The sequence below is a fragment of the Salvelinus alpinus genome, chromosome 16 (genome assembly GCF_045679555.1).
Source record: "Salvelinus alpinus chromosome 16, SLU_Salpinus.1, whole genome shotgun sequence".
NCBI classification, from domain to species: domain Eukaryota; kingdom Metazoa; phylum Chordata; class Actinopteri; order Salmoniformes; family Salmonidae; genus Salvelinus; species Salvelinus alpinus.
The window spans coordinates 24,902,612-24,923,448 of NC_092101.1; the positions used below are offsets into that span (position 1 = coordinate 24,902,612).

Genomic DNA, 20,837 nt, shown 5'->3' on the forward strand with positions numbered 1-20,837 from the left:
AGTGCTGCTGTAGAGTTCTGGTGACATTGTCAGCCGTGCTGTTATGACTGGAGGGAGCGGGCTCCACAACATAATTTCTCTGCCTTGGCTCATTAGGAAGACCTTGCCTGCAGCCTGCAGGTTCCTCCCATGCAGTCCCAGGGTTCTGGAGTGACTCTGTGCTCTCCTCGGGGACATACACTGTGATGTCTGTGATGCCCAGACAGCCCTGGGATCATTACCCATGTGACGTCTCTAATATCAGCCTGTCCTCTGTTGACTTAAGATCTGTTTCCAGGTCAGCATCCCTTCTGTTCTCTTTCCACTTGTTGACCACCATCTTAACCACCACTAGTCTACTTACATTTTACCGAGACCTTGGAATAAGTTTCAGTGTGAACTTGTGGACCCAGAACAATGTATATGGCTGGCTTCCTTATGCTAATAAAAACTTCACTTATTATGCAGAGTTTTGTATTCTCTGCTCATACTCTCTCTCTCTCTCGCCTTGCTTCCAACCACCTCCCACTCTCTTTTCTCTCTCTTTTCTCTCTCTCTCTCACTCTCTTTCCCCTCCCACTCTCCATCTCTCCCTCCCTCCCTCCTTCCCTTCCTCCTTCCTCCCTCCTTCCTCTTTCGCCTCTGTGTGTTAGTCAGTGGAGACCTGTTATCTGTATGCAAATGTTGTTGTTCTCATAAGAAAGGGAGCTGGTTAACAATTCAGATCAGGCTCAATCTGTGGCTCTGCTGAGACGCACATTTCAAAGAGAGCAGGGATCCAGTCTCAGGGATGCATGTAGGTTCTACCCACTCTGTGCACTAGTACTTTCACAAATATGCATCCCCCCATTCTGATGGTAGAGGAATCTGCAGACCCTCATGCTGTATGTATCAGGTTTGTCTCTGGGCTTTAAATGAATGCCATTTTCAGGAACTGTCACTTTGACAGTGCTATGGAATGGACGTTTTGTCCTTGTTTGGGGACGGTTTCACATTCAGCTTTTTCTCATTGCTCATGGAGGTCTTTATTTCCCATAGAAATGTAATCTACATTGAACAAAAATATAAACTCAACATGCAACAATTTCATAGGTTTTACTGAGTTATAGTTCATATAGTGAAAATCAGCCAGTTGAAATAAATAAATGAAACCACAATCTATGGATTTCACATGACTGGGAATACAGATATGCAGATACCTTAAAAAAAGGTAGGGACGTGGATCAGAAAACCAGTCAGTATCTGGTGTGTGACTATCATTTGCCTCATGCAGCGCGACATCTACTTCACATAGAGTTGATCAGTCTGTTGATTGTGGCCTGTGAATGTTGTCCCACTCCTCTTCAATGGCTGTGCGAAGTTGCTGGATATTGGTGGGAACTGGAACATGCTGTTATACATGTCGATCCAGAGCATCCCAAACATGCTCAATGGGTGACATGTCTGGTGAGTATGCAGGCCATGGAAGAACTGGGACATTTTCAGCTTCCAGGAATAGTGTACAGATCTTTGCGAAATGGGGCCATACATTATCATGCTGACACATGAGGTGATGGCAGCGGATGAATGGCATGACAATGGGCTCCGGATCAGGATCTTGTCACGTTATCGCTGTGCTTTCAAATAGCCATCGATAAAATGCAATTATGTTCGTTGTCCATAGCTTATGCCTGCCCATACCATAACCCCACTGCCACCATGGGGCACTGTGTTCACAACGTTGACATCAGCAAACAGCTTGCCCACATGACGCCTTGCACGCTGTCTGCCTTCTGCCCGGTACAGTTGAAACTGGGATTCATCTATGAAGAGCACACTTCTCCAGCATGCCAATGGCCATCGAAGGTAAGCATTTGCCCACTGAAGTCAGTTACAACTCCGAACTGCAGTCATGCCAAGACACTGGTGGGGACAACGAGCATGCAGATGAGGTTCCCAGAGAAGGTTTCTGACAGTTTGTGCAAACCCACAGTTTCATCAGCTGTCCGGGTGGCTGGTCTCAGATAATCCCGCAGGTCAACAAGCCGGATGTGAAGGTCCTGGGCTGGAGTGGTTACACGTGGTCTGCGGTTGTAAGGGCCGGTTGGATGTACTGCCAAATTCTCTACAACAACATTGGAGGCAGCTTATGGTATAGAAATTAACATTAAATTCTCTGGCAACCGCTCTGGTGGACATTCCTGTAGTCAGCATGCCAAATGCATACTCCCTTAAACTTGGCATTGGGTTGTGTGACAAAACTGCACATTTTAGAGTTGCTTTTTATTGTCCCCAGTACAAGGTATACTTGTGTAATGATCATGCTATTTAATCAGCTTCTTGATGTGCCACACCTGCCACACTTAATGTTAGCTAGTTAGCCAGTTCAAATAATGACCATATCATATAGCTTGAAAAGTCTTAAATTTAGCTAATATGTATTCGTTATTACAAGAAAATAAACTAACAACAAGATAATTCTTTATAAGTGAATGACGAGCTACTAATAGAAAATAGCTTACGGTTGTGAGTGTGACAAAATAAAAGCAGGGCATTCTACCTGAGAATTGTAGAACTTGGACACTCTCTTGTTGACCTAACGTTACTGTATATCCTAATTAGAATTTGGTGCAGGTCATATTTTTCACATTACCTACTCTGGTAAACACACAGTCAAAGTGTATTTGCCACATGTACGAGATACAGAAGGTGTAAACGGTACAGTGAAATGGTTACTTGCATTGTGGAGTCTGTAGCTAGCTAGCTAGATAAACAATTAAACATTATCCCAACTCATAACATTACTACCCTGCATGAATCTGCTGGTAGCTAAAGCTAACCAACTATCTAGGTTCAATGCTAGCTAGCTAACATTAGGCTATAATTAGCAATGCAAATGGCTCTGAGATACGAATAATATTACTACACAGATCATACACTTAATGTGAGCTAGCTAGCCAGCTAACATTAGCTAGCTAGCTAAAAGTACACTTTAACTTGCAATGAAAATGACTCTGACAAAATTTGAAACGTATAATATCTGAAAATGTAGCTAGCTAGACACTCTTACCCATATACGTTGATGAACGCTTCTCCCTCTCTGTCATGGATGCCACGGTTGCCCTTAGTTTAAAGATGTAATCCGGAGACAGGTGTTTTATACAACAGCCTTATTCTGTGTTTTCTTTTCGCATTATTTGAAATCAAATGCCAGAATATTCTCCATCTCTTTAGCTATCATACTCTACTTCCACCAGACATTCCATTGATTTCAAAACTCTGTCCTCCAGAAAGTGGAGCACATTAGCAACACCTAAGCAACATTTCATCGTGATGTATTTCAAAATAGCCTCGTGAGCAGTGCATCATGTTATAGATAGAAGCGTGCTACATGGAAGACCAATCCGAACTCATCTCTCCGCATGTCCAGCCCATCTATTATCTTAGCCAATCATGGCCAGCGGGAAGGTGCCTTACTTTTTCCGTGGCTAAACCAACTAGCCTTGTAATTTAACAATTTTATTCGTATTTACAGATTGCATACAAGTTTGTTATTAAAGCACATGAATGTTCACATGTCCCAGAAGGCATTTCTGCCAAAAAAACGCATTTTCATAAAAAAAAAATGAATGGTCAAATTCCTCTCCTGTAAAGTATTGACGCGCGACATATGACTAGGTTCCTGAAACAAGTCACAAATTATATACTAAAACTGAGTACAAAGCGAGACCTCCCGGCAATGTCTATTCATCGGTAAGCTTGGGGTTTAGCTGAGTCACAAGTCACAATGAGTTGCATAACAAACACATTGTCTCTCCCTGATGACATCACTTCTCCTGTAATAACAATACACCAGAAATTGGAACAGCTTTAAAACATATGAAACTTCCCTTTAATGCCCTATAAAATGGGGCATCTTTTATTTCCACTCTCTAGCCAAGTCTAGACCTACTAATTATAGGCAAAATAAACAATGCCTCCGTGGCCTGTGAAACAGCTTAATCACACACTGTTCAAAAGCAAACCTGTCATTACTTCTCTCATCAACGCCGCTGTGCTGTATTCAGTCCAGAATGACTGGGCCCTAGCTGGCTAACATACTGCACTACTTACCATCCCATGGATTCAGTTCAGCAGCTCGAAACACTCAGTAACAAGACTGAGTCGATGGCCTTGGTGAGGGATTTGTTTAAGGATTGGAGAGGGCTGAACACAAATTAACACGTGTTTATGCATACCAAGACATTCGTACATTATTTCATGTGATGCTGACAGACTAATTTAACTTGCGCTAGCGACTAACACGGGGGGAGAGAAATTGCCATGTTAATACATTTAATATTGCCAATTGAAAAATGTCCTCTCTCACAGGAGCAACATACAGCATTTACCGTAAAATATGTACAGTAATTGAAAGACACTATTTTACCAAAAGTATATGTGTACACCTGCACGTCGAACATCTCATTCCAAAATCCTGGGCATTAATATGGAGTTGGTCCCTCCTTTTCTGCTATAACACCCTCCACTCGTCTGGAAAGGCTTTCCACTAGATGATGAAACATTGTTGCAGGGACTTCCATTCAGCCACAACAGCATTAATGAGGTCGGGCACTGATGTTGGGCGATTAGGCCTGGCTCGTAGTCGGTGTTCCAATTCATCCCAAAGGTGTTTGATGGAGTTAAGGTCAGGGCTATGTGCAGGCCAGTCAAGTTCTTCCACACCGATCTCGACAAACAATTTATGTATGGACATCACTTTGTGCAAGGGGGTATTGTCATGCTGAAACTGAAAAGGGCCATCCCCAAACTGTTGCCACAAAGTTGGGAGCACAGAATCGTCTAGAATATCATTGTATGCTGTAGAATTAAGATTTGCCTTCATTGGAACTAAGGGGCCTAACCCGAACCATGAAAAACAGCCACAGACCATTATTCCTCATCCACCAAACTTTACAGTTGGCACTATGCATTGGGGCAGGTAGCGTTCTCCTGGCATGTGCCAAACCCAGATTAGTCCGTTGGATTGCCAGATGGTGAAGCGTGATTCATCACTCCAGAGAACACGTTTCCACTGTTCCAGAGTCCAATGGCTGTGAGCTTTACACCACTCCAGCCGACACTTGGCATTGTGCATGGTGATCTTATTCTTGTGTGGGGCTGTTCGGCCATGGAAACCCATTTCATGAAGCTCCCGACGAACAGTTCTTGTGCTGATGTTGCTCATTTGAAGGGGTGTCCACATACTTTTGTATATATAGTATATTGCGCTGCGTAGAGGTACATTATGGCCTGCTGCAGTGTATTACAGTAACTGGGCTTTCTGTACACATTTTCACAAAGCCCAGAATATACTGTACGAAATACCTACCCATTGATTCTGTTTGTTGTGAAAAACTAGACTGATAGAGTGAAATATTGATCCATTGTTGCATTAGTCCATTAGTCCCTCAGTTGATCCTTGTCTAAGGTAGAAGAGCACATTGATTCTGTACAACTAAAGTCTATGCAGGATTACCCATAGCGCCTCTGTTTTCCGTTCCGGTGGATCCTGTGTATCCATTAAACAAAGTTAGCCAAGTGGAATAAGTGCAGTGCAAGTGTTTACATTAGCTTTCATTAGTCTCCCCTCTCCCCTGTGTACCTCAACAGGGACTGGATATAATTAGAGTATCGCTGATCCACCCAAACCCAAACTCCACCAACCGCAACCTTACACACATATACTGAATATGAATACATGTATACCTGGCTGAGAGAATAGAACTCGGATACTACGTGGAATACATTTTCTTCAAACATCTGAGCCTGTCTAGCTGTTTATTTCCAGATACTGTACATTTATTGAAATATGAAGCTTTTGGAGCGATATACAGCAAAGCCTCAGCATGGAGTTCTGTGGTGTGTTCATTCACATTAGCAAACAGTCGGCTTCGCCCAAGTTAATTTCACGCACACTGTCTACTGAAATGGGATATGACAGGGATGTTAGTATGATAAAAATCTGACATGGCTAATGTATGCAGAATAATGCAGCATCTTGACTGTACAGTAGGTGCCATGTTATATTCCCCATTATTGAAATGTACATTTAACTTTCATCGCTCTCATTTACCCTAGATAGTTAACTCTACTGTTGCCTGTGTTTGGACTGCATTTGGAATGGCTTTTTTCATATGCTAATATACTATATCCACGGACTGAATCCATTTTGCCTGTGAAAATCAAACCCTTTATATGTTATTTAAAAAAAAATCCATTCAGTTAAACACTAGCCCCACTATCTTCCCAACGAGCATTGAGAGAAAAAAAATTGAAAAATAAGAAGATAAAACAATTGTGTGAAAGTATTTTGAGGGAAATTGCAGTGTTGAAATTCTGTTGTTGTTTTCTCTCTTTTTAATGCGCATTGAGGAGATTGGAATTATAGTGTCTGTGTATTTCGCCTGGGGCAGCAGTTTGGGTCTTACATTCATTCATTTCAAGGAATTTAAGTCATAAATAGGACTGTCAAGTCACATCTCGGCAAGATAATGAGAAGGCTTGCTGTTGTTAACCTCTGTGTAATAGCCAGCAGTCACACCGGCCAGGTACCTGGGGAGCTGGAGAGGGCTGAGGGAGGGAAGGGGGTACAGAGGAGGGGGGCCGGGGGATTGCTTTGTATAGATACTGGGAATATTGCAGCATAGTTCAACCACCAACCACATGAGGCACTATAATCTCATCTGTCTTCAAAAGTAGAGAATCTCCTTCAAGATTAGGGAAGTGAATAGATAACTGGTAATGAAAAACCATCATCATGGAAAAGGAAACAATTTGGTGAAGAATTCCACCACCTACTGAATTCCAATTAACCCCTGTGTTCAGCTTTAAAGTAAAGAATGCATTGTGTTTTATCAGTGTGCTCCTTGTTTGCCTCCATGCCAGTACTAGCGTATGGAGAGTGCAGATATGAATGTGTTGCTGCTCTAGCACTGGAAATATTCTGTAGCAAATGTTTCCGAGGGGTTCATTTTTTCCAGGCGTTGTGTGAAAAAGAGGTTGGATGAGGAAATACAGCACCAACACATTTGGGCAATGTTTCTTTTTGTAATGCCAAGAGTGCCAAACATCAGAATATATCATTCCAAGCACATGCCAAGATTTGTTGCCACACTCGGTCTCCTCACCTTGAAAGGACTGGGAAATAATGTCTCAAACAGGGATCCTATTTTTCTTTTTTCTCTCGCCCTCATCTATGCCTTTTCTTTCCCTCAGACTATCCATCTGAAATGTAGATCAATTCAACATCTTTGCTTTTTGCTTGTGTTCCAAGAGGCAATGATTAAAGTATATGACACTTAGACCCACGCCTTTCTGCTAATCTTTTATTGAGGTGTGCAATGTGTCATTAGATGGGTAGAGGTCTCTTTCCTCAATCAGAATGTTTGTTTGGCCTGACATGGCTTTGTCATAATCCTGCAGGTTCCATAATAAAAGCCTCTAGTATTTTACACAAACTCTAGATATGGCAATTAGAGGGAAAGCAGACACCAAGAGATGGACCCGTGAACTGTTATTTTCTTTTCACATTACTTTGCTTCTGGTTATGGCTCTTTCCCAGTAGTTTTTGGTACTCTGCCATTGGTTGTGAATGTAATACATGTTAAGTGGTCTTTTGTGTGACACCGATGGAATTATTTATTTTCTCTCATTTGGCATTCATAAGACAGGGGTGAGGATTAGAAGCTATAGAGCATAACTGTGAAAAATGTATCTGTGCAGAAAGCGGCATTTCAAGTAAACCATTTTTCCATCTGCCTTTTCTCTTGGTTGGGTTGTGATAATAAGACTTAAGCCGGCCCCAGACACATTGTGACACATCCCATCTAGTAAAGGAAAATACACCATATAGGGAACAAAGAGGGATGGCATGGCACTGAATCCTATACTCCATGTTTGTAAAAATGTTTTGTACTTTAAATGACAAACACACCATTCAACATTATGCAAATTGTAGAGCAATTTCCTCCCCAGAGTTACAAACATGGAGCATTGCATTGAGACTCCCTCTCTCTGATCTGTTTACCTTAGTTTATTCATTCACAAAGCACAATTCCCAAAGTCCGCTTTAGGTCTTTCAGCCAATGTTAGATCAGAGAGCAACATAGACACAAATCCATCTGTATCACTCCTCAAGCCTTCACTGTACCATTGCTTCAAGATTACTTGTGTTCACCTCACCTTGCAAAATGTTCCATGGCACATAATTCTTTGTGATTTCACCAATGAAAAGATATGATATCGCTGCTTTAGCCCACTATCTTATTTAAGCAGTGATCTGCTTTAGCTGTGCTATCGCTGTATGTTTCTACCCCAGTAAGTATCTCTAGACACAGCTTGCTCCTTGATCTTAGACTATGTACACCATATGCCTGGAGTGAGCTGGTGTCAGTCAGCTTCATTCACAACTCTGTACTGTTCACTTAACTGGGGGCCTTGCTCTTTTTCATTGAGTGTGTTATGTTCCCTGTTGACACTGAGCATGTAGGTGCATGTAGATACAGGTCTGATTCACCCCCATCCCAGCCCAGCTAAATTGAATAAATTAAACATGCTCTTGTAGATTGTTGTTGCCTCCAGGAGATTAGGCTTTGAATGGATTGGAAAAAGTTCATTAAGAAGTCTGCCTGACTGCAGGTCTCAATGCTTCAGATGAGCATTTTGCAGCAGCGAAAGGTTCTGAGCCAGAGATCGCATTTTGATACTTTGTGTGTCTGTTGAATTGGTCCATTTGGTCATTTTCTCATAACAACCTATATCGACTCTGCATAGCTCTATAGGCGACGGTAAGCAACATAAACCTCGATAAGAAAGAGAAAGTTGTGAATTGAAAATGAGCCATAAAAGGAAATATGTCTCAGGGTTAGAGGGGAAAGCACTCCCAGGGTGATTTCCCAGGTAATGGACCTTTTAGCATGGAAAACAGGGAATAGGGACTCCCATTAAATGGCTCCACTGTTGCTCTTTTGGGATGCATGGACTTAATCAGATATATTTCACAGATGCCATCTTTTATATATGGGTACACATTGATCTTCAGTGTTACAAGTCCCTAATTGGACAGAACCATGTGGGATAGGCCCAGAATGAGAAGCAGATAAAATATGATTCTCCCTATAATTGATCAGGGCTTTGCTGCTATCACAACACTCAGAGGACTTGTTGAAGTCATACACCGTAAGTATCTAGAAGTTACTAACTGGTATTAGGCTTCTGTGTTTCTTTTGATACTAATCTTGGCACCCAGAACCAAATCTTGCATTCATATAGCATATATAACGTCTTTACTATAACAGTGTCGGGAAAATAGTGTGGGATCTTGATGTGACAGCAAGCCATTCTCTGAATTCTTTAGTAAGCTCGAGCATCATATATGATACATTATGTAACTAATTAGCGATGTCTTCAGAAATATAAATCACAATATTTTTGGAATGGTTTGATGATTTTCTACAACTTCAATGTGTTTCTATGGTAACATACGTTCATACTTAATGCTGTAGCCCTATATGACATGGTAAGACTCACAAATACATTCTTAAAGATGTTCCGTTTGCAGCCCTGAAGCTGAGACTACATTGAAATATTTTATCCATAGTGTATTTTACATGTGGTACGGATTAGAGGTCGACCGAATAATCGGAATGGCCGATTAATTAGGGCCGATTTCAAGTTTTCATAACAATCGGTAATCTGCATTTTTGAACGCTAATTATGGCCAATTATATTGTAACGACTTTCCTCTTCTTCTGACGAGGAGTAAGAGATATCAGACCAATGTGCAGTGTGGTAAGTGTCCATTTTAATATATAAAAACTGAACACTACAAAAATACAAAATAACAAAGTGAATGAACAAACGAAAATCGAAACAGTCCCGTATGGTGCAAACACAGACACAGGAAACAACCACCCACAAAACACAAAGGAAAACAGGCTACCTAAATATGGCTCCCAATCAGAGACAACGACTGACACCTGCCTCTGATTGAGAACCATACTAGGCCAAACACATAGAAATAGAACAACAGAACAAAACATAGAAAAACAACATAGAATGCCCACCCCAACTCACGCTCTGACCAAACTAAAAGAAAGACATAAAAAAGGAACTAAGGTCAGAACGTGACAGTACCGCCCCAAAGGTGCGGACTCCGGCAGCAAAACCTGAACCTATAGGGGAGGGTCTGGGTGGGCATTTACCGCGGTGGCGGCTCTGGAGCGGGACGAGGACCCCACTCCACCATAGTCTCGGCCCACTTCTGTGACACCTTAGGACCGGCGACCCTCGCCACCGACCCCGAATTGGAGACCCTAGTAGAGGGCGCCACTGGACTGACGGGCGCCTCCGGACTGGAAGGAGACTCTGGCAGATCCGGACTGGAGGGAGACTCTGGCAGATCCGGACTGGAGGGAGACTGGCGGATCCTGACTGGCGGGCGGCTCAGGCGGCCCCTGACTGGCGGGCGGCCCCTGACTGGCGGGCGGCTCAGGCGGCTCCTGACTGACGGGCGGCTCAGGCGGCTCCTGACTGAAGGGCGGCTCAGGCGGTACCTGACTGACGGGCGGCTCAGGCGGCTCCTGACTGACGGGCGGCTCAGGGGGCTCAGGACAGACGGGCGGCTCAGGCGGCTCAGGACAGACGGGCGGCTCTGGAGGGTCCGGACTGGAGGGAGGCTCTGGAGCATCCGGACTGGAGGAACACACAGGAGACTTGGTTCTTAGAACAGGCACAGTACTCACCAGGCTGGAGAGATCTACTGGAGGCCTGGTTCTTGGAGGAGGCACAGGATAGACCGGTCCGTGGAGGCGCACTGGAGGTCTCGAACTAAGGGCCTGAACAACCCATCCTGGCTAGATGTTGATTTTAGCCCGGCACTTGCGAGGCACAGGCACAGGACGCACTGGGCTATGCAGACCCACAGGAGACACAGTGCGTAGGGCTGGTGCCATATAACACGGACCGAGGAGACGCACTGGAGACCAGATGCGCTGAGCAGGCTTCATTGCACCTGGCTCGATGCCCACTCTAGCCCGGCCGATACGAGGAGCGGCAATGTAGCGCACCGGGCTATGCGTGCGCACTGGGGACATCGTGCGCTTCTCCGCATAACACGGTGCCTGCCCGGACCACCTCTCTCCACGGAAAGCACGGTGAGTTGGCTCAGGTCTCCTACCTGACTTAACCACACTCCCCGTGTGCCACCCCCCAATACATTTTTGGGGCTGCCTCTCGTCCCAGCCGCGCTGCCGTGCTGCCTCCTCATACCAACGCCGCTCAGTTTTCGCTGCCTCCAGCTCTGCCTTGGGGCGGCGATATTCCCCAGCCTGTGCCCAGGGTCCCTTTCCGTCCAGAATCTCCTCCCATGTCCAGGAGTCCAGAACTCGCTGCTGCCGTTTACCACACTGCTTGGTCCTTGGTTGGTGGGTGGTTCTGTAACGACTTTCCTCTTCTTCTGACGAGGAGTAAGAGATATCAGACCAATATGCAGCGTGGTAATTGTCCATTTTAATATATAAAAACTGAACACTACAAAAATACAAAATAACAAAGTGAATGAACAAACGAAAATCGAAACAGTCCCGTATGGTGCAAACACAGACACAGGAAACAACCACCCACAAAACACAAAGGAAAACAGGCTACCTAAATATGGCTCCCAATCAGAGACAACGACTGACACCTGCCTCTGATTGAGAACCATACTAGGCCAAACACATAGAAATAGAACAACAGAACAAAAGAGATAGAAAAACAACATAGAATGCCCACCCCAACTCACGCTCTGACCAAACTAAAATAAAGACATAAAAAAGGAACTAAGGTCAGAACGTGACATATATGGCAGGCTGACCACCTGTTACGCGAGTGCAGGCAGCAAGGAGCCATGGTAAGTTGCTAGCTAGCATTAAACTTATCTTATAAAAAAAAAGAATCTTAACATAATCACTAGTTAACTTCACATGGTTGATGATATTACTAGTTTAACTAGCTTGTCCTGCGCTGCATATAATCAATGCGGTGCCTGAAACTGTGTCACTTCTCTTGCTTTCAGTGTAAGCAGAGTCAGGGTATATGCAGCAGGTTGGGCCACCTGGCTCGTTGCGAACTGTGTGAAGACTATTTCTTCCTAACAAAGACCAAAATTAATTTGCCAGAATTTACATAATTATGACATAACATTGAAGGGTGTGCAATGTAACAGCAATATTTAGACTTAGGGTTGCCACCCGTTCGATAAAATACGGAACGGTTCCGTATTTCCCTGAAAGTATAAAAAAATTGTTTTCAAAATTATAGTTTCCGGATTTCACCAAATTAATGACCCAAGGCTCGTATTTCTGTGTGTTTATTATATTATAATTAAGTCTATGATTTGATATTTGATAGAGCAGTCTGACTGAGCGGTGGTGCCAGCAGCAGGCTCGTAAGCATTCATTCAAACAGCACTTTCCTGCATTTGCCAGCAGCTCTTCACAATGCTTGAAGCACAGCGCTGTTTATTACTTCAAGCCTATCAACTCCCGAGATTAGGCTGGCAATACTAAAGTACCTATTAGAACACCCAATAGTCAAAGGTCTATGAAATACAAATGGTATAGAGAGAAATAGTCCTATAATAACTTCAACCTAAAACTTCTTAAGTGGGAATATTGAAGACTCATGTTAAAAGGAACCACCAGCTTTCATATGTTCTCATGTTCCGAGCAAGGAACTTAAACGTTAGCTTTCTTTACATGGCACATATTGCACTTTTACTTTCTTCTCCAACACTGTGTTTTTGCATTATTTAAACCAAATTGAACATGTTTCATTATTTATTTGAGACTAAATTGATTTTATTTATGTATTATATTAAGTTAAAATCAAAGTGTTCATTGTTCACTCAGTATTGTTGTAATTGTCATTATTACAAATATATATATAAAAATCGGCCGGTCAATCGGTATCAGCTTTTTTTGGTCCTCCAATAATCGGTTTTGGCGTGGAAAAATCATAATTGGGGCGACCTCTAGTATGGATTAAATCTGTCTACCTCAAAATTGGATTTCCAAAATTATACTTAGCGTAGCGTCCACTAAGTCGACTCTTTGGAGTTATAACTCCTGTTTTATTGCCAAAAGTATTACATTCACAAGCTTGTTGGTTTTGCGTGTAAAACTGTGCTGTGCGTAATGAGTCTGTTGTGAGTAATTTCCAGGTTGACTCAATAAGATGTTTAATTATCAAACACTATGAAATACCTTAAAAATACATATACAATTTAGCTTTCTCTCTCATTAACTTTAAATGGAGTTTCTTCCTAAGTTTTGACTACATTACAAACTTCTGCAAAATATGCAAAGATATAATCAGTGTTTGCATAGGAATGAACCATAGCACCACAGATAGAACAATGTGTCACGTTCTGACCTTAGTTATTTTGTTATTTCTTTGTTTTAGTATGGTCAGGGCGTTAGTTGGGTGGGTTATCTATGTTTGTGTTTCTATGTTGGTTTTTTCGTTTGGCCTGGTATGATTCTCAATCAGAGGCAGGTGTCGTTATTTGTCTCTGATTGAGAATCATACTTAGGTAGCCTTTTTTCACCTGGGTTTCGTGGGTGGTTGTTTTCCGTGTCAGTGTTTGTCCCACACGGAACTGTTTCGGTTTGTATTTCCCGTGGCGTTTATTGTTTTGTTTCTGTGTTCGTTTGTTTCATTAAAATATAGTATGGACACATACCACGCTGCGCATTGGTCCGACATGTCTTACTCCTCGTCAGAGGAGGACGAAGAAAGCCGTTACAGAACCACCCACCAACAAAGGACCAAGCAGCGTGGTAACCGGTAAAAGCAGCAGCAGCAGCGATCGCAGGACTCTGGACCTGGGAGGAGATTCTGGACGGCACGGGACCCTGGGCACAGACTGGAGAGTATCGCCGCCCCAAAGCTGAGCTGGAGGCAGCGAAAGCGGAGAGGCGGTGGTATGAGGAGGCTGCACGTAAGCGCGGCTGGAAGCCAGAGAGGCAGCCCCAAAAATGTATTGGGGGGTGGCACATGGGGAGTGTGGCTAAGCCAGGTAGGAGACCTGCGCCAACTCCCCGTGCTTACCTTGGAGAGAGAGGGACCGGGCAGGCACCGTGTTATGCCATGAGGCGCACGGTGTCCCCGGTGAGCAGGCATAGCCTGGTGCGGTACATAGCAGCGCCTCGTATCGGCCGGGCTAGAGTGGGCATCGAGCCAGGTGCCATGAAGCCGGCTCAATGCATCTGGTCTCCAGTGCGTCTCCTCGGGCCGGGGTACATGGCACCAGCCCTACGCATGGTGTCCCCAGTTCGCCAGCACAGCCCAGTGCGGCCTATTCCACCTCGCCGCACTGGCTTGGCTACGGGGAACATTCAGCCAGGTAGGGTTGGGCAGGCTCGGTGCTCGAGACCTGTAGTGCGCCTTCACGGTCCGGTCTATCCGGTGCCACCTCCACGCACCAGCCCTCCGGTGGCAGCCCCCCGCACCAGTCTGTCTCTCCGTCTCCGCACTACAGGTGCTCCCGCCTGCTCAGCGCTGCCAGAGTCTCCCTCCTGTCCAGCGTCGCCTGAGTCTCCCTCCTGTCCAGCGTCGCCTGAGTCTCCCTCCTGTCCAGCGTCGCCTGAGTCTCCCTCCTGTCCAGCGTCGCCTGAGTCTCCCTCCTGTCTAGCGCCGCCTGAGCCGTCCGTCTGTCCAGTGTCGCCTGAGCCGTCCGTCTGTCCAGCGCCGCCTGAGCCGTCCGTCTGTCCAGCGCCGCCTGAGCCGCCCGTCTGTCCAGCGCCGCCTGAGCCGCCCGACTGTCCAGCGCCGCCTGAGCCGCCCGTCTGTCCAGCGCCGTCTGAGCCGCCCACCGGTCAGGAGCCGCCAGAGCCGCCCGCCGGTCAGGAGCCGCCCTCCGGTCAGGAGCTGCCCTTCGGTCCGGAGCTGCCCTTCGGTCCTGAGCTACCCCTCGGTCCGGAGCTGCCCCTCGGTCCGGCGCTGCCCCTCGGTCCGGAGCTGCCCCTCGGTCCGGAGCTGCCCCTCGGTTCGGAGCTGCCCCTCGGTCCGGAGCTGCCCCTCGGTCCGGAGCTGCCCCTCGGTCCGGAGCTGCCCCTCAGTCCGGAGCTGCCCCTCAGTCCAGTGGGGCCCTTTAGTAGGGTTGCCAGTCCTAGGTCGGCTGCGAGGGTCGCCGCTCTAAAGACACAACTGAAGCGGACTAAGACTATGGTGGAGTTGGGTCCACGTCCAGCGCCACCGCGGACAGATGCCCACCCAGACCCTCCCCTATAGGTTCAGGTTTTGCGGCCGGAGTCTGCACCTTGGGGGGGGGGGGGGTACTGTCACGTTCTGACCTTAGTTCTTTTGTTATTTCTTTGTTTTAGTATGGTCAGGGAGTGAGTTGGGTGGGTTATCTATGTTTGTGTTTCTATGTTGGTTTTTTCGTTTGGCCTGGTATGATTCTCAATCAGAGGCAGGTGTCGTTAGTTGTCTCTGATTGAGAATCATACTTAGGTAGCCTTTTTTCAGCTGGGTTTCGTGGGTGGTTGTTTTTCGTGTCAGTGTTTGTCCCACACGGAACTGTTTCGGTTTGTATTTCACGTGGCGTTTATTGTTTTGTTTCTGTGTTCGTTTGTTTCATTAAAATATATTATGGACACATACCACGCTGCGCATTGGTCCGACATTTCTTACTCCTCGTCAGAGGAGGACGAAGAAAGCCGTTACACAATGAGACAGATATTTCACCGGATGTGTAAATGTAAAGCATCCGGTTGGCGTTTCCACTCACCAAATATGTGTGACCCACCACCTGAATTCGGTCCTATGTAGCAAAATTTGAAATTGTGTTTTTTGCATTGGATAAAAGTAGAGACTCAGTGCTAGAAAATGGGATATTATACACTGCAGTTGAGGAACAGTGGGTAAGTAATTCTGCTTTGAAAGTTGATAAACTTGTAACCCCACTTTTTTTGGCCGTTGAATGTTTTGGTACACCTACTGGAGTGCTCTTCTTTGTCTACACCAATTCAGCATTGTTCACACCCTTTTAAGCCTTAGCCCCACCCATCTCTTTAAGGTTTCACGTGAGGCCTTGTTCTAAGAGTGAGTAGTATAGTATAGAGTGAGTAGTATAGTAAACAACCAAAGATTTGAAGGCTAAAAGTGGTAAAAGTAGTAGGAAATAATATGGAAAAACTCCTTGGCCTATATCCTAATCTGACTTTGGTGCAGGTCATGTTGTTCTTAACGTTACCGTCTCTGGTAAACAAACACTATATCAAATAAAATCTTATGTTTATTTATCACATGCACAGGATACAGAAGGTGTAAAAGGTACAGTGAAATGGTTACTTGCACAGTAGAAATATCAAGTGTCTAGATAATTATTAGATGACGCTTACCCAGACACACTTGTCTAAATTGATGGGTCATGTGAAATAAATGTTATAACCACCACCAAGCCACATTAACTAAGTGGATGGGTCACTATTGTCTAGACATGTACACATGTTCATGAAATACAATAGATGGCCCTAATCACCCCCAGACACACCTGGCTAACTTGATGGCATAATTGAACCGGCATAATCTCAACTCATACTACTACAAATACAAAACTGATTGTCATAGCTGTAGTATAAATCTGCAGGTAGCTAAAACTAACCAACTAGGTTCAATGTTAGCTAGCTAGAGAACATTAGGCTATAACTAGGAATGCAAATGGCCTTCAGATTCAAATATTCTTATTACACAGATCATACACATGATATCTTACGAGCCAGCAAGCTAACGTTCGCTAGCTAGCGAACAGTAAGCTTTAACTTGCAATAAAAAAACGACTTTTGACAAAATTAGAAACGTATAATATCTGAAAATGTAGCTAGACTCTCACCCGTATAAATGGATGAACACTTAACGGCAGACTGGAACCATTTAACTCTGTTTTGTTTGTAGCTACATCTTGTTTGGCCAGCATTGTTTCAAGTCACTCCGGTTCACACTTACTATGACATGTATAGAAAGTAGCCCATCACAACATTTTCCAACTGATCTGTCAATAGCGCCTGCTAAATTCAGCGCATCAATATTATTGAGAAAACTAGCAAAACTTTTGTAGTTCTCGATGGCTAATGTTATATATTTAAAAAATATGCAGTAGAAAGGATTATCAACACATACTGAGCAGCTAACGTTATAGACAGAAGCATGCTACATGGTAGACCAATCCAAACTCATCTCCTGGCATGTCCAGCCCATCCATTACCTCAGCCAATCATGGCTATAGGGAAGGTTCCTGGCTTTTTCCGAGGCTAATCCAACTAGGCTCGTAATTATTTATTTTTATTCGTATTTACAGATGGAATACAAGTTTGTTATTAAGGCACATGAAAATTCCTGAAGGCATATCTGCCAAAAATAATAATAAAAAAATAGACATTCAAATGCCTCTCTTGTGAAGTAGTGATGTGTGACATACGCCTAGATTCCTGAAACGGGTCACATATGGTGGTGAGAGGAAGCCCAGTGGCCGGCAGTGGGAGAAGATGGAGCGAGATGAATTTGGCAAATATTCTGCAAATTTTCTCATCGATTAAACATTTTATCTCAATACAGTTTTCTGTTTCCAAAATTAGAATCTGTTATGAATAGAGTGGGCCAAGTTTTGTAGACTTTCCCCTTTGCCAAAGTAAAAAAAACTGCATTGTTTAGAAGGAGTGCAGGGGAAAATGTAGTTATTGCAAACACACACTTCACAGAGTAGGCGTTCCCTAATAGAAATATGCAAATAAATGCTAGAACACCCCAATAGGCTCTCGCTAGCTCATACGTGGCTCTGCCCACCTCCTTGCTTGTTCTACCCACTATGATTAATTTGCTCCCATTGGAAATGACAGGCTGTGGTCTATCTTGGGTTAGTTATAAAAATATTTGGTAGCTCTGTGTTCATACCTCCAAGACAGCCCAGTTTGTTGATCTGTTCTCTGTTTTGTTCTCTCTGTCTTCCAGGTTTCTTAAGCACTGGGGACCAAGCTTCCAAGGGAAACTATGGACTCCTTGATCTGATCCAAGCTCTGCGCTGGACTAGCGAGAATATTGCTTTCTTTGGTGGTGATCCTTTACGAATAACTGTTTTTGGATCAGGGGCTGGCGCCTCCTGTGTTAACCTCCTGACCCTGTCCCATTATTCTGAAGGTAACCGTTGGAGCAATTCAACCAAAGGTATAATGCAGAGGTTGCAACTTTTGAACATTTTCGGTGTCGCATGCCACCTTCATTATTGTGTGATTTGAGTTGATGTGGGTATTTTGTTCTGGAATGGCTGTACAAGGGTGCTGTTGATTATGTGATTTGACATGCCACTGGACCTTATGTTGTGTAAAACTCTTGAAGGTTTACTAACCCGGGGAGAAGGTTAAAGTTGACTAAAGCAGTGACCAAATATACTGTAGAATCTGATGGTATTCCATACCAGAATACCAGACACAGCCCCATTTTATTTTGATTGTATCACTCTCTAATCTCCTAATCCACGTTCCCAGGGGAGCCCCAGTAAATGTTACCATGTCAGTGTATTGCTTCCTCTAATCTTATTGTCTTCAGAAATTAATTCCACAAAGTATTAATATTCATACCACAGTATGAAACACCATTCAGATGCAGTACGACAAATCATAGTCACTGCTGCCAATGCAGGTGAATGACAACACTTTTACATCAAACAAGATTTGACAGCCCTTTTCACAGTGATATATGATCCTTTCCTATGTATTCCTCTGAGCCATCACCTCATGGTCTCTGAGGGCTCTGCTCCCACTTTGTAACAATTGCCAAAGTGTATATTGAGATACACATAATAATAATTATTATAAGAATTTATAGAGCTATTCATTACATAAATGATCTCAAAGTACTTTAAAGCAACACAAAAAATACAAGCAATTTAGAAAACGACAACCACTACATAATTGATGGAAGGTCATGAGAGGTTTGGAAAGTTCATGGCTTGAGTGGTCATCGGAGGGAGGTGGTCAAAGGGGGAGAGCAAGCAAAGATGATCTCTGCAGCAAGTTCGGGGGCAGGCAGGCAGCACGGTGTCATCAAGGTGTCTCGCCTTCCTTGCTGTCAGTGTGGCTTCTCCAGTTCATGGACTCTGTAGCAGGTGTAGCTAGGCTTCACTACTACCAAAATGAAGCACCCACTTGGGTGAAGCTACAGCAGTCACGTGGCGCCAGAAAGCACACCACATTTCAATGATAATTAAAGAGTAGCCTTGTAACTTAGTACGCCTTAGGATCCTCATCACTGCACACCTCAGCCGTCTTGCTTTCGGGCTTCTCTCCATCCTCAACCTCCGGACACACATTTTACATTTACATTTTAGTTATTTAGCAGACACTCTTATCCAGAGCAACTTCCAGTTAGTGCAGTCATCTTAAGATAGCTAGGTGGGACAACCACATATCACAGTCATAGTAAGTTAATTCTTTGCACAATAAGGTCGCTATAATCAAAGTCAGAGCTAGTCAGGGGGGGGATGTCAAGTGGGGGGGGGTGAGTCAAGTGCGGGTGGGGGGGGGGGGGGGGGGTAAAGAGGTGATGTGTTGGGTTGTGTTGTGGGATTATTTAAGATACTCTTTGAAGAGGTAGTGTTTCAGATGTTTTCAGAAGATGGGCAGGGACTCTGCTGTCCTAGCTTCAGGGAGAAGCTGGTTCCACCATTTGGGTGCCAGGACAGAGAACAGCTTGGACTGAGCTGAGTGGGAGCTGCCCTCTCGTAGGGGTGGACGGGCCAAGAGACCAGAGGTGGCAGAATGGAGTGCTCGGGTTGGGGTGTAGGGTTTGAGCATAGCCTGAAGGTAGGGAGGTGCACCTGCTCCATAGGCAAGTACCATGGTCTTGTAGTGGGTGCGAGCTTCGACTGGAAGCTAGTGGAGTGTGCAGAGGAGCGTGGTGACATGGGAGAACTTGGGAAGGTTGAACACCAGGCTGCACCATTCTGGATAAGTTGCAGGGGTTTGATGACACAAGTGGGGAGCCCAGCCAACAGTGAGTTGCAGTAGTCCAGATGGGAGATGACAAGTGTCTGGATTAGGACCTGCGCCTCTATTGATGTTGTAGAGCTTGAACCTGCAGGAGCGAGTCACTGCTTTGATGTTTGCAGAGAACGACAGGGTGTTAACAGTCGAGGGTCACGCCAAGGTTATTTGCACTCTGGGAGGGGGACACCGTGGAGTTGTCAACCGTAATGAAGAGGTCTTGGAGCAGGGCAGGCCTTCCCCAGGAGGAAGAGTCTTGTTGAGCTTGAGGTGTTGGGCCGACATCCAAGCTGAGATATCTGCCAGGTACGCAGAGATGCGTGTCGCCACCTGGGTGTCAGAAGGGGAGAAGGAGAAAAGTAGTTGTGTCATCCGCACAGCAATGATAGGAGAGACCATGTGAGGAATATATATGATGGAGCCGAGTGTGCCTAGAAACGAGCTCTGGGGGACACCAGTAGTGAGAGTATGTGGTGCAGACACAGATCCTCTCCATGTCACCTGGTAGGGCCTGAGATGCCCAGCCTTGAGAGGATGGAGATGAGGATCTGATGGTTCACAGTGTCAAAGGCAGCAGATAGATCTAGGAGGATGAGAACAGAGAGAGAGTTTTGGCAGTTCAGAGAGCCCCCGTGACACAGAGAAGAGCAGCCTTGTTTGAGTGACCCATCTTGAAGCTGGTTAGGGTCAAGAAGATCGTTTTGAGAGAGATAGTGAGAGAGTTGGTCAGAGACAGCACCCTGAAGTGTTTTGGAAAGAAAAGAAAGAAGGTATACAGGTCTATAGTTTTTGACGTGTCAATTGTTGGTTTCTTGA

The 20,837-nt window shown here is 44.8% G+C and overlaps 1 protein-coding gene across 4 annotated transcripts in view; it reads left to right on the top strand.

The window, feature by feature from the left end:
• nlgn1 (neuroligin 1) overlaps nucleotides 1-20,837 on the top strand; it is a 331,080-nt gene that overhangs the window by 298,364 nt on the left and 11,879 nt on the right. For all 4 annotated transcript variants that reach the window (XM_071345564.1, XM_071345563.1, XM_071345565.1 and 1 more), the window contains one exon: nucleotides 17,992-18,204. In XM_071345564.1, coding sequence (XP_071201665.1) covers nucleotides 17,992-18,204 — 213 coding nt within the window. The remainder of the gene's footprint in view (nucleotides 1-17,991; nucleotides 18,205-20,837) is intronic.